The sequence below is a fragment of the Hordeum vulgare genome, chromosome 5H (genome assembly GCF_904849725.1).
Source record: "Hordeum vulgare subsp. vulgare chromosome 5H, MorexV3_pseudomolecules_assembly, whole genome shotgun sequence".
NCBI classification, from domain to species: domain Eukaryota; kingdom Viridiplantae; phylum Streptophyta; class Magnoliopsida; order Poales; family Poaceae; genus Hordeum; species Hordeum vulgare.
In genome coordinates, this window is record NC_058522.1 from 573,115,325 (window position 1) to 573,132,392 (window position 17,068).

The 17,068-nt window shown below is 49.2% G+C and overlaps 2 protein-coding genes and 1 non-coding gene across 4 annotated transcripts; 1 reads left to right on the top strand and 2 right to left on the bottom strand.

Moving 5' to 3' along the window:
- Positions 1-4,364: 4,364 nt before the first annotated feature.
- LOC123394960 lies at positions 4,365-9,936 on the top strand. 2 transcript variants are annotated; one of them, XM_045089866.1, is made up of 10 exons: positions 4,365-4,873; positions 4,972-5,092; positions 5,537-5,622; positions 5,848-6,247; positions 6,349-6,449; positions 6,537-6,603; positions 6,984-7,211; positions 7,969-8,418; positions 8,862-8,934; positions 9,591-9,936. In XM_045089866.1, the coding sequence occupies exons 1-10, from the start codon at positions 4,512-4,514 to the stop codon at positions 9,824-9,826; spliced, it is 2,124 nt and encodes a 707-aa protein (XP_044945801.1). In that variant the 5' UTR covers positions 4,365-4,511; the 3' UTR covers positions 9,827-9,936. The 2 variants fall into 2 exon arrangements, with proteins under 2 accessions (XP_044945801.1, XP_044945802.1); XM_045089867.1 differs by lacking the exon at positions 9,591-9,936 and adding an exon at positions 9,433-9,584.
- A 562-nt stretch (positions 9,937-10,498) lies between these two features.
- Positions 10,499-10,570, bottom strand: TRNAQ-UUG. The gene has a single exon. It is a non-coding gene; the product is annotated as a tRNA-Gln (tRNA).
- A 1,174-nt stretch (positions 10,571-11,744) lies between these two features.
- LOC123394961 (G-type lectin S-receptor-like serine/threonine-protein kinase At1g34300) lies at positions 11,745-15,063 on the bottom strand. Its single transcript, XM_045089868.1, has one exon. It carries the CDS (start codon positions 14,609-14,611, stop codon positions 12,017-12,019), a length of 2,595 nt encoding a protein of 864 aa, XP_044945803.1. The 5' UTR covers positions 14,612-15,063; the 3' UTR covers positions 11,745-12,016.
- Between the last annotated feature and the right edge of the window lie 2,005 nt (positions 15,064-17,068).

Sequence of the window (17,068 nt, forward strand, 5' to 3'; positions counted from 1 at the left end):
TTTCTCTAGCATGCTGTAAATTTTCATGTCATTTGGAGTCCTATAGCTATAGGTTTTGCTGCTGTCAATATGGCTTCACATCAAAAACTGCACTTTCATGAGGTGTAATTTTCAGTAAGTCTGAAATAGTGTGTGGGAAGCCATTTTGTGACTTCTTTCCTAGTGTTCACTGATGCCATGCTAGTTGTTGTTAGTTGTTCGTAGTAGTGCTTCTTGCCCTCTTTCGTGTCATGCCTTGGTTGATTATATCGGAGTTGTGTAGCTCGTAGTTGTGGGGCGTAGAAAATGCTATGTGGCTGATTTTGGCAGATCGTAGTGACTTCTTGTTTTGCCCGTAGTTGTTGATCCGTAACTCCGTTTTGATCGTGTCCTATATGAAACTTGCTTAGAATCTCATGTAGTTTCATTTTCTCTTGCTGGTTGTATGATTTGAAGTGCTCGTAGCCGTCGTTGCACATCATATCTTGCGGTGCTTGTATCTTTTGATCCGTAGCTCCGCTGGAGATGTTCTTTATGTGTAGATTGCTTGCCTTGACGCGTAGAATCACGTGAACCTATTTGTTTTGCTGTTTAACAACTAATTAAAAGCATTAGTTCAGATCTGGACAGAATTGCAAATTAACATGTGAGGTCGTCTCGGAGGTGCTATATGACATTTCCGACCTCATTTAAAATGTCTAGATAGGTAGTTTAATTTCCGCTTCACCTCTTGCATGTTTGACAACATTAATATTGCCGTGTCAATAACCGGGAGTGAACTAAATAATTAAACGTGGAGTTTCGTCAATATGCAACTCGTTGCATATTGAACTTCACTTAACGTGTAGTGTTTGATTGTGTGAATTGTCATGCCGTGACTTGCATGTATTCAGCTGCTCATGCATCATATGTGTTGTGCATCGTGTGGTGAATTCCGTGTGTTGATTTCTGTTTCCGGTTTGCTTCGTCTCGATAGAGTTCCGCGGCGTGTCGGATGTGAGGACCTGTTCGACTACGTCGGTTCGTCTGCTTCACGGAGTCATTCTTCTTCCAAGCGGGATCTCAGGCAAGATGATCATTTCCCCAAATACCATTACTATCATTGCCATGCTAGTATTACCGTTTCTATCGATTATGTCTCGTTGCCTACCACATGTTAAATATCAGCCTCCCAACAATGCCATGATAACCTTCAACCTGTTCGACCTAGCAAACCACTGATTGGCTATGTTACCGCTTGCTTAACCCTTTTGTTAGCGTTGCTAGTTGCAGGTGCAGTTGCTTCCATGTGAAAACATGGGTTCCTTGTCATATCACCATATTAATGCTATTTAATTTAATGCACCTATATACTTGGTAAAAGGTGGAAGGCTTGGCATTTCTAGCCTGGTGTTTTGTTCCACCTTTGCCCCCTTAGTTTCGGCTACCGGTGTTATGTTCCATAATTGAGCGCTCCTAACACGATTGGGGTTGTTATGGGGACCCCCTTGATAATTCGTTTTAGATTAAGGCTGGTCTGGCAAGGCCCAACATTGGTACTATTTGCCCAACATAATAATTTTGTTAAATTGAAATGCATAGGGAGTTAGCGCTACCCGAGGAGTAATTCTACATAATTCAGGGGGGCCAGTGTTGTTGGTGCTGGTCCAAAACTAGAGCCGTTTGCGGGGCCAACCCGGGGCAACTCGGGAGATTTCTATCAGGCCACCGTACGCTATGCTTATTCGTCGTGTCCTGAGAATGAGATACGCGGCTCCTATCGGGATCGTCGACACGCCGGGCGGCCTTGCTGGATTAGTTTTACCTTTGATGAGATATCTTGTGCATCGGGATTCCGGTGATGCTTTGGGTAATCTCAGAGTTGAGGTTTTTCACTAGGGAATCGGACGAGATCGCGAGCTTCGTGATTGATGATTTCTATGCGGCTTGTGGTAATTTGTGATGGACTAGTTGGAGCACCCATGCAGGGTTAAATCTTTTCGGAAAGCCGTGCTCGCGGTTATGTGGCAACGTGGAAGTTTTGTTTAACACTGGTTCTAGATAACTTGAAGTTAACTTATTTAAAATTTGCCAACTGTGTGCGTAACCGTGACTGTCTCTTTCGTGAGCCCCTGCTCCGATCGAGGACACGGTGGGGTTATGTCTGACGTAGGTAGGTGTTCAGGATCATTCATTTGATCATCAGTAGTTCACGTCCGTTATGCGTAGATCTCCCCCCTCTTATTTCTGGTACTCGTAAGTTAGCCACCAAATACATGCTTAGCCGCTGCTGCAACCTCACCACTTAACCATACCTCACCCAGTAAGCTTTGCTAGTCTTGATACATTTGGAAATGAGATTGATGAGTCCCCCGTGGCTCACAGATTACTACAACACCAGTTGCAGGTACAGGTAAAGGTTACCCGACGCGAGCGCGTTGATTGTTCATTTGGAGTTGCTTCTTCTTCTTCTTCTTCATCGATCTAGGATGGGTTCCAGGCCGGCAGCCTGGGATAGCAAGGATGGACGTCGTTCTTATTTTTCTCGTTTGTTTTCGTCCGTAGTCGGACCCTGCTCTTACTCTTGATGTCTATGTAATGTACTGATGTGACTCTGATGTAGCTTGTGGCGAGTGTAAGCCAACTCTCTATATATATCTCTTCTTTTCGGTACATGTACTTGTAACGATATCCATTCTTGCGACATGACGAGATGCGCTTCTATCCCTAACGATGCCTTCGTGCCAAATTGAGGATAGGGTCGCATCTTGGGCGTGACATAAACCCATGTATATTTTTCCTCCAAACCCTTATTGCCCCCTTATCGCAGTCATCTCTCCCTTCACTCCCTCTTTTTGACAGTGTTATGCGATTGTCGGCCCGATAACTTATAGGCTACTGGTTTTACTTCTTCTCTTTCTTGGGTTGAATTGAACAAGAATACCATAAATATGAACTTTTTTATGAAACTTTTGTTAAATTGTTAGAAAGTGTGTTTTCATGTGTGAAATTATAACTTGTTACCATTTTTCTGCCGGAAACTTTTGTCTAAGTGAACAGACTAATAAGTAATGTACAAAAAATGCTACTACAACTAGCATCGTGCATACATATTGGCATTTTATTGAACAAAGTGAATAATATTTATAAGTTGGTGAACAAAAAGTAAGTAACAAATGTATTCACATGAACAACTATTTTAGAATTCTTTGGATTAGTTGGCAATTGTTGAGGAGAAGTTAAAAAGGCAACTGGGCGTCAATCTCTTTGGTGTGCTAATACTCCATTTGGGAACCAAAAAAAAATCGGCACTGCACCACAGCAAGATGATTATTTATTTTTTGTGCAGTACAGCAGAAGATATTAATCAGACATTTCTTCTGGAATGACGATTGAAAGGGTATAGCCATGTATCAAAAGGAAGAGAGAAAAATAGAATCTCTAACAATCTAGTAGTACCACGTAACAAGCTGGTTAGGATCTTCAGGAGAGAAAAATCCTGAATGATTCCAAGAGAATCTACAACGGGTCCAAACAGCTAACTACGTTGCTAACTAAGCTTATAGAATTATTAGTCGATCTACTCGTTGCATGATGAAATAAACGTTATCTCTAATTTACAGATCAATGCGCCGGCACCCCTGGCATGCAGCCGAAAGCCCTGGCGACGAAGGCCAGGCAAGGGCAGACGAACTTCTTCACAAAGCGATGCATGGCGCCGCCGCGGCGCGTCCCGAGCGGCCCCGGGGACCGCCGGCGATAGCGGCGGTGTGCGACGCGCGTGTACATGCGCGACGCCGTCGTCACTGCCCCCGCCTCCGACGAGCGGCCATTGCCCTCACGGAACGCCTCGAAGAGGACCATGTCCTCGAAGCTCACGTACCCCATATCGCCGGCGCGGCGACGCCCCTCGAAGCAGGCCTCGGCCTCGTCGCTCCCGGCGGACTGTACGCGCACGTCCTCGTGGGAGCGCGTCCGCAGCAGGCCATTGTTGTTGTTGGTGGTGGTGGTGGTGGGGAAGGAGCCGTCGCTGCTGCTGCCCTGCGCGCAGGAGAGGAGGTCGCCGGCATTGTCGTGGTGGTGGTGGGCGAGGAGGGGCTGCGAGTGGGAGTGGAAGATCGGCATCGTGTGAGGCGGCGGCGGCGGCGGCGGCGGCGCTAGGAGGAGAAGGATGACTGAGAACTGTGATCTAAGTTGGTCTAGAATTAAGGGAAGTGGTTAACATCAATCGGCTCCAGCGGTGGGCAGGTGGATATTCCCCCACGGGAGGCGCGGGCGCTGACCGCGTACAAGTCGCAGGCTGACTAGCCGGCCCCACATCGGGCGGGCCCCGACCTCTCCTTCCCTACCGCCACGCAGCAGAAAAAAAATCCCACGTCGCCGACGCGCTGGGCCCCGGACGTCAGTGGCTCACAGCCCACTCCGTCCCCAGTCGCCACCCACTCGAACCGGGTGAGGTGAGCAGCTCTCGTCCCCTCCTTCCCCGGCGGCTCCCCCTCCACTCCTCCTCTCGGAGAGCTCAGACAGCCGCCGGCCGGCCGCCCGCGGGAGCCATGCGGGCCCTCGTCTCCCCCGCCCCAGCCCCCGCCGCCCCATTCCTCCCGCGGACTCCGAGCCCAGCGCTGCTCTCGCGGCACCGCGGTAGTTCCCCCGGCGGCCGCGCCGTCGCAGCCTCGGCCGCCGCCACGGGCGACCACTGGGGCGCCGACGACCAGCAGCACCACCGGGAGCAGCGGCAGCACCGCGGCGGCACCAGGCGCGCGGGGCCCAGCGTGCAGTGCGACGTGGACGTGGTGTCGTGGCGCGAGCGGCGGGTGTTCGCGTCCGTGGCGGTGGCCGCCGACGTCGACACCGTGTGGCGCATCATCACCGACTACGAGCGCCTCGCCGACTTCGTCCCCAACCTCGTGCACAGGTCCGCATCTCCCGTCCTCCGCCCGCCGTTTCGATCGATCCCTTCCTCACCATTGGAACGCCGTTGAATGGTTCTGATTTGGGGGAAATTGCGTGCAGTGGGAGGATCCCGTGCCCGCACGAGGGCAGGATATGGCTGGAGCAGAGGGGGCTGCAGCAAGCGCTCTACTGGCACATCGAGGCACGCGTCGTGCTGGATCTCCGGGAGGTCCCGGATGCGGTACGTGCTATCTTCTGTTCACCATGATCTCCTGCTACTAATTGTTGGTTAAATTGAATTGAACTTGATCATAGATTCACAGTTCGCCATCATCTCCTGCTAGTAATTGTTAAATTGCATTGACCTTGATCACAGTTCAGATGTTACTACTTGTTAGTTGATACTCTAGTACATTTTTCTCATTGGCCGCTATTCGTGGGGCAAAATGAGATGTCACTGAAATGTTGGAGGTGCGCTCTTACTGAATGTATGGGTAGCATTTGTACACCAGCTGATTAGGTCCACTTGTGAATGCATTTTTACTATAGGTGTCTCTGCATCTGCTGTTTCTTCTTGTTAAGTTGTGGGTAGCAGATTTAAAGAGGATGAATAGTCCCCCTCATATTACTTTGTTGAGCTATGTGTCCTTATTTACTCGATTGCTCGGTAACAATTACCGTGCAGGTTGATGGACGAGAGCTCCACTTCTCCATGGTTGATGGTGATTTCAAGAAGTTTGAAGGGAAATGGTCCGTCAGGGCTGGTCCAAGGTGTGCATCCTGTGGTCATTTTTATGCGTTATTTGTAACATATGCCTTCAGTGAGCATCCAGCTTTGTAAGACCACAGTGGCTTATCTTCTACAACTTGATGCCGTGATACAGAAATATTTTGATTTCAGGGATCCTTAGATTTTTCATCGCATTAGTCTTTTGAACATCAGAAAAAAAATTCCATTCATAAATCTCATATGACCCCTGTTTGGTTTTGTATCAGGTCCGCTAGTGCGATTTTGCTGTATGAAGTTAATGTGATACCACGATTTAATTTCCCAGCAATATTTCTTGAGAGGATTATAAGGTCGGATCTTCCTGTGAATCTTACAGCCTTGGCTTTCAGATCTGAAAAAATGTATTTAGAAAACCATAAATTTGGACCTACAAAATTTACCGGTGCAGAGTCCAAGCCACTTAACCTGCGTAGTGCAACAATCGAGAATGATGTCATCTCTTCTAGTAAGTTCAAAGAAGCGCCTGCATCTTCTGGTTTTGGTGGTGTGCTTGCTTCACCCCCTCCTGAGTTGAATGGCAAATGGGGTGTATATGGAAGTGTCTGCAGGCTTGATAGGCCTTGTGTGGTAGATGAGATCCATCTTCGGCGATTTGATGGCCTCTTGGTAACTAACGAAGCTTATACCTATCAAATCCTTGGATTCTTAAATTTCATGGAAAGCACACTAAGAAAATTATCTTCTCTTGTGGAATGCTTTGGGTGAAGGAGCGTGAAGGGGCTCATAGGTGTGTTGTTGCTAGTATAACCGTGAAAGCACCAGTTCGAGAAGTATGGAATGCACTAACAGCATATGAGAAGTTACCTGAGTAAGCAGTTTTATCTTTATGCAGTGTTTAGAGTTCACATAGTCTATTTCCAATACGCAGCTATGATCTAATATGGCTATCTTGTAGGATTATACCAAACCTGGCTATCAGTCGGATTATTCTTCGTGATAATAACAAGGTTCGAATATTACAGGTACAAATTCTGTTAATGTTTTACATGAGGTTCTGTTTGCTTGTTTGTAAATAGCATTTAAGTTTGGGGTTGGAGCATTGCATGTATTTTTCACAGAGTTGTCAGTCCACAGTTTCACTTTCTGCTTGTTAGCTAGTTTATCATTTGTAGTTTCTTTTTTTGGCTTTTACCCAAGAGATTTCTGAAACTTTCTGATGCTTACGAGTTCAATGTTTTATTTCACATATATTGTCGCGGAATACTGTACAGAAGGGATCACACTTATGAATAAAAAAAGATCAATGCCCCCTGTCCCAAAGATCCTTCTCAAAAGAATTTAGTTCAATTTGATTGTTTTTTAGCCGTGCAACCTTTGTAACATCTCAGATTTTTTTCCCCAGGAGGGCTGCAAAGGCCTACTTTATATGGTACTTCATGCTCGTGTTGTAATGGATCTTCGTGAGAAACTTGAACGTGAGATCAGCTTTGAGCAAGTTGAGGGTGATTTCTACTCATTTAAAGGAAAATGGCGCCTCGAACAGCTTGGAGATCAACACACACTGCTGAAGTATATGGTCGAGACTAAGATGCATAAAGATACCTTTCTCTCAGAGTCTATCCTTGAAGAGGTATTCACAACTTTGTTCTAGGAACAATATGTGCATTTTATGCATGTCACTATTTTGCACTTAATCCAAAAAAGACCCTATTGTTGTGAAGTAGAAAATTGAAATAAAAAATGGTTGTGTGTGCCCCTGATCTTCCAGATTATTTATTTGGGAAAGAACTACACTAGCACTGATGTAACCCCGGGGTGTTATTATTTACAACACAACCTTTGTGTGGATGTATCATCTTGTTGAATGTACCATCATGCTCATGTTGCAGACTTTACTTTTTATCCTTTTACTGATTCATTTTATTTCTTACACCAGTTACAGTCACAGGTTTGTTCCAGACAAATGATGAACTGAATGAATCTATATACTCTGAAGTAGTATAAACTTGTATCCACTATCTGTAAAAATTGGCATTTGTCTCTCCCAAGGATAATAACTGGTATTTCATTCTCTTGATAACAATAATTCCGTATTAGGTTATCTCTCAAGAGTATCCTAGGGATTATTTTTCCTAATTTTATGCTAGCTACAAACATCTATCTCAGGCATAAAAATATTTATTTTGAAGGAATTCTCATTACAAGGTATCATCGCTATGCAAACATGATAGTGAATTTAATAAAGACAGTTCTGATGTCAAATATTTGTAGGTCATCTGCTTGTGTTGCATCATTGTGCGAATGACAACATTTCATGGCTCTCTCACTGTTGTTGTTCTCATCTTTGGTGGAAAATAAATCAAAACATTTTGTTTTATCCTTTTCAGGTCATATACGAAGATCTTCCATCAAATTTATGTGCAATCCGTGATTATGTTGAAAAGGCAGAAGCTGAGAGAAGTAATTCCACAGTTCACTCGGATGCACCAACGATTCCAGATACTGTTCCTCTCTGTTACACACAAGGACGGCAGTCGGAGCAAGCATCTGTACAGTGCTCTTCAAGTTCCACGAGGCAGAGACCAAAAGTTCCTGGCCTGCAAAAGGACATCGAGGTCCTGAAATCAGAACTTGGTAGTTTTATTGAAAAACATGGTCAGGATGGTTTCATGCCTAAGAGAAAACATCTTCGGACACATGGAAGAGTTGATATCGAGAAGGCTATAACACGGATGGGTGGGTTCAGGAAGATTGCTACCTTAATGAATCTTTCCCTTTCTTATAAAAATCGGAAACCAAGAGGTTACTGGGATAATCTGGAGAACTTGCAAGAAGAGGTAAGACAACATGCGGTCCCTCCCTCTGCTTTTCGACATGTCAAGTCAAGTATAAGTTTCAACACTATCATATCTTGGAGATGAAGTAGTTAAACCTTTCCTGGTTAGATTTTTTTGTTGATAACAATGAGATTGTTAGAAAGGGAAACGATAGCAAGCGCTCCGTTCTTCATATACCATACTTGTTGTATCATGTTTCAATTTTATTTATTTGTTACATGTTCAGCATATGCCTTGAGTGTCATAAGTACTACTCCCTCCGTTCCTAAATATAAGCCTTTTTAGAGATTTCACTAGGGGACTACATACGAAGCAAAATGAGTGAATCTACACTCTAAAGTATGTCTACATACATCCGTATGTAGTCCCCTAGTGGAACATCTAAAAAGACTTTATGTTTAGGAACGGAGGGAGTACACACTAACAATGATCATTGTCTACAGATCAGGAGATTCCAGAAGAACTGGGGGATGGACCCTTCTTACATGCCAAGCAGAAAGGCTTTTGAGAGGGCAGGTACTTTTGATTACTTCTACGTAGACCAAGTTTGGTATGCGATTGACCGTTTTTCTTACATATGTCGATTGCAGCTGGTACCCCATTTTGGCCACGTAATTAGTCAACGTATCATTTTTATTGCCTACTTTTATATGGTCAGATAGCTGTGGGCCATGCCACTGCACTACCTGTTAGGATTTGCTTAAGATACCGGACCCCCCCCCCCCCCTCACCTTTTACACCAAATTTCTGTAGTTTTCTACTCCCTCCGTTCCTAAATATAAGTCTTTCTAGAGATTCCACTAGTAGACTACATACGGATGTATATAGACATACTTTAGAGTTAGATTCATTCATTTTGCTCCGTATGTAGACTTCTAATGAAATCTCTTAAAAGACTTATATTTAGGAACGGAGGGAGTACAACCGTTATTGTTGACGTTTTTTGGTCCATGATCAAGAAATTGATGCACTAGTTGACATTACTGGTCGCATTCGCGGCTTCTTATATGCCAGATTGATGACGGCAACGGCAACATCGCCGTGCCACGGGTTTCTATCTATCATGCCAGTGCCACCAGTCATGTGGTCTCTAATTCTCTGTTGGTCCACCATGGCCGGTCTGCCTTCCTAGTAACAGTCTCCATTCATACTCCGTTTGTTGTGGTTGGCAGGGCGCTACGACATTGCCCGGGCCCTGGAGAAATGGGGCGGGATACAGGAGGTCTCCCGGCTCCTCTCGCTCGAACCAAGGCGGCCCCGGAAGCAGGTGGACCCCGATGACGAGAGCCAGCCCGAATCTCCGAGCGCCGCCGGCAGCAGTAAAGCAGACAAGGCGAGCGTGCCCCTGGACGCGCAGAAGTGGCTCCTGAAGCTCAAGGACCTGGACATCAACTGGGTGGAGTACTGAACAGCAGCAGGGGGCTGACTCCGGCGTAGTTCCTCACTGATCCAACCTGTAAACGACTGTGTATGTATGTACAGAAAAGAAAATGACAATGCACCGGCTAGTTTTCCTCACTGATCCAACCTCTAGAACTCAGGACGACTGAGGTTTCTGCCGGGTTTTTTTGACTCTTTGCGACGAGTCTCTCTCTCTGTTTTCTTTTTGTTGAGTAACGTATGATGACTTGGGGATGTCTCTAGAAGTGTCAGCTTCCTCGTCGCTGTCAGAATTGGTAAAAGGGAATCATTAGAGCTGGGAAGTGCGCGCGCATGGTGGGGGATGATTGACATTTTCAAGCCCACGTGCGTTGAAAAAAACATGGAAGAATATATGTGTGTGGTGTGGTCTAGTTTTTCCTTTCCGTCTTCTTCCTCCCGATTGACCATTAGCCGGACAGTGATGCGCCTTCTCCACAGCTTCGGCTGATGATGTTGCTCTTGTTTCTGCCACTACTAAATATACTAATAGTAACACTAATAAAATAATATGACGAGCTTGAGTCTAGATAAGATAAAGACGCGACATGGAATGGACGCCGCAGTGCAAGTGCGATCAAGTCGATAAGGAAAAGAAAAACGAGTGAACAAGCAGGCGAGAATATGATTCTCGAAAGGAAGAAGACCGGAAAATAAAAGAAGGTCTCGCCGGGATTCGAACCCAGGTCGCCAGATTCAAAGTCTGGAGTGCTAACCACTACACTACGAAACCAATTGATGACAAGATTTCTATCTTGTCCTATCTAAAGTAAATAATTGACTCAAGCCGAGAAGCGGACAGGCACACTGTACAACAATGGATCCAAGGGATTTTTTCACTTTTTTAACTTTTTTTTAAACATGAGCACAAAATGAACCAGATCTGACCCTTTTAGAAACGACACAAGCCGTGGCGTTGCTGCCCTACAGTGATACGCCTGTCTACCGTGGCGTTTTTTCTTTTTTGCAACGTCAGTCTACAGTGACGTTACAGACCCATTGTGAAACGCCAACAGTGCTGGCGTTGCTGCCCTACAGTGACACGTCTGTCTACCGTGGCGTTTTTTCTTTCTTGCAACGCCAGTCTAATGTGACGTTGCAGGCCGATTGTGAAACGCCAACAGTGCTGGCGTTGCAGACCCACTATGAAATGCAGCGACGACATCCAGCCAGCCCACGGCATGTTGCCTGCAACATGTGTACTGCTGAAACGCCATGGACCATGGCGTTTCACTCGTGGCCTGCAACGCCACATTAGACTGGTGTTTCTATGTGCGTCTGCAACGTCATAATAGACTGGCGTTTCTATGTGCGTCTGCAACGTCACAGGCTCTGGCGTTTCAAAAAAGGTCAGATCGTGAAATGGTTTCAACCAGAGTTCATTCCATGAAATACTTTCATCCCATGGATCAAAATCGTCAAAAAAAATCCGAATACGAGCTCCACTGCTCTCTGTCTCCACCAGTGACAGTACGGACAGCAGCTGTTTCCATGAACCAGGCATTAAACACGGACCTCAACCACATCACATGCCTATCCTCCCAGACCCAGCATTAATGGAGTCCGGGGTGCATCTCATCAGCTAGTGATGACAAAAAGTGACACATGATGCAGGATTCTCTTGTGGTTGGTGTGGTGCCAGTGCCAGTGCCACTGCCACTTGATCCACAAACGGGTCCCGGGCGGCCAATTCATTCATCCATCCAACTTGCACACTTGTTCAAGTTGACGGACAAGTCTGCTTAGACTGATGACAATCATCCAGCTGCCCAGTGGTGCCAACTAAAACTGCCAGTGCCATACCACCAAGGCACTGCTACCACTAATGACAATCATCGGAGCCCAGAATCATATGAATTGAGCACCAACACAGAGCGCGGTCAGCATCACCGATCCTGCATCCGAAATGCACCACCAAGTCTGCCCTCCATGCTACAAATTTCAATTATTTGTACGTACAAATTACGACGAGTCCCGCATTGTCTGTGTTTGGACTAGTTCTATTACTTACAAATTGTGGGTGATTTGGCTGGCTTACATTTCACTCTCAAGTATGCCAAATCTCACAGCCACTCTGAAGACCAAAGCCTAGCAGATCACCCTACCAATTCCCTAACTTGCTCGCTGATCCGCGCGGTTTCCCTTCGATCAAAGCACGGAAGATCAGCTGCACTTGTTACTACATTGTCATGTATGGCTCCGACGAGCGCAGCGGCAGCGACGCGATCTCGCGGGTCCGGGCGGATGCCGACCGCCCCACGGACATCTCCTGCTCGACGTTCGGCGACGGCACGGGCGCCGGCGGCGCCGCCACCGACGAGGCGAACGTGGACGCCACGCTGCTGCTGACGCCGCTGGCGGAGCCGCCCGTGGTGGCCGTGGTCACCGTCATGAAGCTGTCCGACGACTTGGGCGGCGGCGGCCGCTCCAGCTCCATGATCCCCTCCAGCATCTGCACCACCTTCCCCATGCTCGGCCGCTGCGACGGCTGCTCCTGGATGCACCAGAAGCTCACCTGCAGCGCGCGCTCCACCTGCGCCATGTCCACCTCCTCTCCGGCGAGCCGCCGGTCCACGATCGGCAGGATGTTCCCCTTCTCGTACTCGTCGTACGCCCACACCGAGAACTTCTTCCGGTTCGTCTCCTCCGAGATGTCGAAGTTCCGGTGCCCGCTCACCGTCTCCAGCAGGACCATCCCGTAGCTGTACACGTCCGACTTGACGGTGATGGGCAGGTTGGCCAGCCACTCCGGCGCCAGGTACCCCCTGGTGCCGCGCACGCTGGTGAGCGTCCGGTGCCGGTGGTCCTTGGGGTTGATGAGCTTGGCGAGCCCGAAGTCGGACACCTTGGCGTTGTGCTGCTCGTCGAGGAGGATGTTCTCCGGCTTGATGTCGCAGTGCACGATGGTGTCCCGGCACTCCTCGTGCAGGTACGTGATGCCTCGCGCCGTGCCCACCGCCACCGCGAACCGCGTCGCCCACGACATCGCCTTGCCGCTGTCGTTACTGTTGCTGCCGGCGCCGAAGAGGAAGGAGTCGAGCGAGCCGTTCTTCATGAACTCGTAGACGAGCAGCCGGTGCCGGCCCTCGGAGCAGAAGCCGATGAGGCGGACCAGGTTGAGGTGGTGCGTGCTGCTGATGGTGGCCACCTCCATCCGGAACTGCTTCTCCCCCTGCTCGATCCCCTCCAGCTGCTTCACGGCCACCACCGTCCGGTTCGCCAGCACGCCGCGGTACACGGCGCCGAACCCGCCGGCGCCCAGCTTCTCCTTGAACCCCTTGGTTGATCTCTGCAGCTCGCGGTACGAGAACTGCACCGGCGCGCCGGACGCGTACTCCAGCAGCGCGTACTGCGCCGACGCCGGCCCGTACTTCGGGCTGTTCCGGCAGAACACCCACCACAGCGCCCACTCGGCGAGGACCAGCCCGGACACCACGCCGAGGACGACCAGGGCCACGACCCACCCGCGGAGGCCGGAGGACCGCGAGGAGGACGTGCTGCCGGCGCTGACGGGCGGGTTGGGATCGCCGGGGAAGCAGACCTTCACGAAGGACGTGCTGGGGAGCGACGCCGACTGGTACGCGCTGACGAAGTTGGACACCTTGAGGAAGCAGAGGCCGGAGCCGTCGGAGAGCGCGGTGGAGGCAACGCAGGAGCTGCCGGAGAGGCAGTTGAGGCGGCACGCGGTGATGCCGACGAAGAACTGCTCGGTGGTTATCTCCGGCGTGTAGGTGAGGAACTGCGTGTTGTCGAGCTGGAGCATGGTGGAGTTGCCCGGGCAGTTCTGGAGCTCGACCTTGCGCCTGCACCCGCTTCGGGGGTTGGAGGCGTCGTTGAGCTGGAAGTTCCGCGACGGGCACCCGCACACCGGCGACGTGCCGTTGTAGCCGCACACGCCCATGTTGCCGCAGTAGCCGAACACCTCGCACTGGTCCGCCACCGCGGACCACTGCTCGGTGGCCGTGCCGCTGCCGCGCCCGGCGCTGTAGGCGCGGAAGTTGCCGTCCGAGTCGAGGCGCACGAAGCGCAGCATGTCGCCGCTCTCGCCGTAGTTGCTGCTGTAGGCGACGACGACGGGTGCGTTGAGCGTGCCGTCGGTGAGGGAGACGATGCCGTTGGTCTGCATCGTGAGCGTTGGGGAGCTGAGCGTCCTGTTGGCGGTGAAGGTGGAGTTATAGCCCTTGTTGAAGTAGGTGACGGTGGCGGAGCCGGCGTTGGCCCACTTGAGCGTGAGGTTGCCGGTGGCCCGGTCGACGGCGAAGACGTAGGAGCCGGAGGTGAGGTTCATGCCGGACGCGAAGTTCTGGGACATGACCACGGTGTCCGTCGGGTGGTCGAAGGACTGCCACACGGCGCCGCCCGTGGAGTTCTTGAGCACGAGGCTGCCGCTCTCCTGGAGGGCGGCCGCGGAGACGCCCCGGCCGGCGGTGCCGGACGACCAGAGCACGGCGCCGGAGCCGTTGACCAGCTGCAGGTCGCCGGTGGAGGAGAGGAGGAGCGAGCCCCCCGAGTCGACGGGCGCGCCGGCGCCCGCGGACCAGATGGAGATGCCGCCGGCGTAGGTGACCGCGGCGACGAAGAGCGACGGGGAGGTCGGGGACGGCGCGAAGGCGAGGGAGAAGGTGGAGTTGGGCGAGGCCCACGCCGCCGAGTTGCCGCCCGGCGTGAGGGTGGAGCCCAGGGGCATGTCCTTGCCATGGGACAGGAAAGGGAGGAGCAGGAGGAGCAAGAAGCAGCACCAGACGACGGCGAGATCCCCCCATGACGGCCGCATCTTTCTTGCACGGACGGGAGCGTGGAAGAAGGCCGCGGATTCTTGCGGCGGAGAGGCTAGCGGGGGCTATGTAGGTCGGGTTCCCCTCTCATGGCGTCAGTTGCGGGTGTGAGTCGGGGCTTGGGAATGGGAAGAGGGGGGGGGGAAGCAGGGGAGGGGATGAGCTTGAGCGAGGGAGGAAGGGAGGAGGAACTAGCCGGAGGAGAAGGAGAGCGACTGTGACGCACACGCACGCACGCACGCTACTGACCGTGCTTGGTCCTTGTACTTGTTCGGTCAAATTCCCGTATGTTTGTTTGTGGACTGTATTTTTTTTAAGAATTTCACTGGTAACCAATGCTTCCTGATGAGAAATTTAGCCGAGTAAAATGGACACTCGTTTGGGCTTGTATTTCACTTCACCAACTCAAAATCATAAGGCGCATCATAAATTCTTTTACGGGTTTATGTTGAGTTTTAGTTATGTCTCATTCATCTTTTAGTCATTGAATGTGATACTATAAGATATGTATGTGTTAATGTGGATTGTATTACTTTGTACTCCCTCCGTTCTTAAATATAAGACCTTTTAAAGATTGCATTATGAATTACATATGGATGTACATAGACATATTTTAGAGTGTATATTCACTCATTTTGCTCCGTATATAGTTTTCTAATGGAATCTCTAAAATGTCTTATATTTAGAAACGAAGGGAGTATTTGTTTTGGTTTATCAAGAAGTGAATGTGATCAAATTATACCTCACCTATATGAGTTATAGACACTTCTATTCTTTTAAATGGTCCATTGTAATTCAAAATTATTAGTTTTTGCGAGGGGTGATCGGCCGGTACTTCGTCGCGCTCCCTCACAAACTACCTTCCGCACCGCACCCTCGCCAACACGCTCGCTCACGAACCATTGCCGCGTCGTACTTGTCATTTTATCTTGCACGACTTGCACCAGCAGTTTTGACGGTGAGGGCCTCGGTGGTGTCGTCCTACATTTTTAACGACTATTAAGAAATATAATATAGTACTCCCTTTCCCGCAAAAAAAGAAATAAATATATGCCCTCTTTTTCTTTGGTGAAACAAGAAATGTATTACCCTGTCCTTTGAGAATGACGAAAACACAAATTAAAGTGGATGCTCTTTTATTCCATATTGCATTGGATAACATCCAACCATTCAAATTTCCAGTCTAACTAATGAGCAACCGGCTGTTTATGCTACCGGTGGTTAGGCTGGTCACAATGGGAAGGAACTTAGCACTAACATCACACACTCCAATACAACTTTGCTTATGTGGCACATATTTAATGAAGAGAGAGGTGCTTGTGGTAACTAGCTAAGTTACCGGAACATCACACACTCCAACAAACAATGAGTCTATAGCCTAATAAATGCATTGTTGCATGACACTACATATATGTTACTCCCCATTGTGGAGGTAGGAACATAGTCTAGAAAAGTGTGTAGGTTCCTACCTTATGTTACTCCCCATTGTGACCAGCCTTAGTTGAAGTATAATTATGCCCTATGCTAATCAACCACTAATTTTTTGAGACAAACTAATCAGCTACTAATAGCACCAACCAAACACTTGGTATAGTTCCCCTACAAAAACTAGGTAAAGAACTTTAAAAGAAAAACTAGGTATAGAATGGTCAAGTTGTCTCCGGACCAGACGAAACGAGTGAGCGAGCATGGCCGGCGAGCTGAAGACCAAGCCCACTCACAACCTTCTTAAGTACCAGCTGACCGAAATGATCTCAGCCGTCCAAGATCTAACGGAGGGCCTGATGAGCCGGTGGCGACTGGACCATCGACACGTACGCTTGACCTGGCGGCACCTGCACCGCTGGTCGTCGGTCGGAGGGTCAACAGGGGCGGCGGCTTCTGGACGATCGAGCAGCCCACTGATTATCTCTGGTTTGGTTGGTTATTAAACCAAATGGACTTCTTGTGCTAATACTGCCATATTTTTTCAACTTTTTTTTGACTAGCATTGTGTTAATTTGTTAGAGCAACCTGGGCGATCAAACGGACGCATGTTTTTTTTTTCGCTCGTGATTTGTTTCAGACTTAAGTTTGGATCGGATTTACGTCGGTGCGGACACGAGATGGACGTCGCGTCGTTCGTCCTTTTCTTTTCCCTAACCCGTCAGTTGGTGGCACATATACGTCATTCTTCTCTTTTCTTTCCCCTCCAACGCTCCGTCCCGCCCCGCCTCCCACTCTTGTTGTCGTCGCCAGCCAACCGGTCGTAGACTGACCCCTCCCGGTAGCCCTCATATGTCGTCGCCATCGTCTTCGTCGCCCAACTCCATTATTTTGTCTCGGTGGAGTGCGAGGCTCCTCACCGGCCGGATTTGCACAAGACGCCCGCAAGTTGTTCGACGCTTTACTCATAAGGTATAAATGGACCCCGACAATGAGTTTTTCTTCTACAATGTTATTTGTGATTTCGATGA

Bases quoted from the DNA above. Each gene is read 5' to 3' on its own strand.
- LOC123394960 (XM_045089866.1), top strand. From the start codon at position 4,512: ATGCGGGCCCTCGTCTCCCCCGCCCCAGCCCCCGCCGCCCCATTCCTC. The intron at 5,093-5,536 runs GTACGTGCTATC...ATTACCGTGCAG, and splicing joins TCCGGGAGGTCCCGGATGCG to GTTGATGGACGAGAGCTCCA. The intron at 8,935-9,590 runs GTACTTTTGATT...TGTGGTTGGCAG, and splicing joins AAAGGCTTTTGAGAGGGCAG to GGCGCTACGACATTGCCCGG.
- LOC123394961 (XM_045089868.1), bottom strand. From the start codon at position 14,611: ATGCGGCCGTCATGGGGGGATCTCGCCGTCGTCTGGTGCTGCTTCTTG.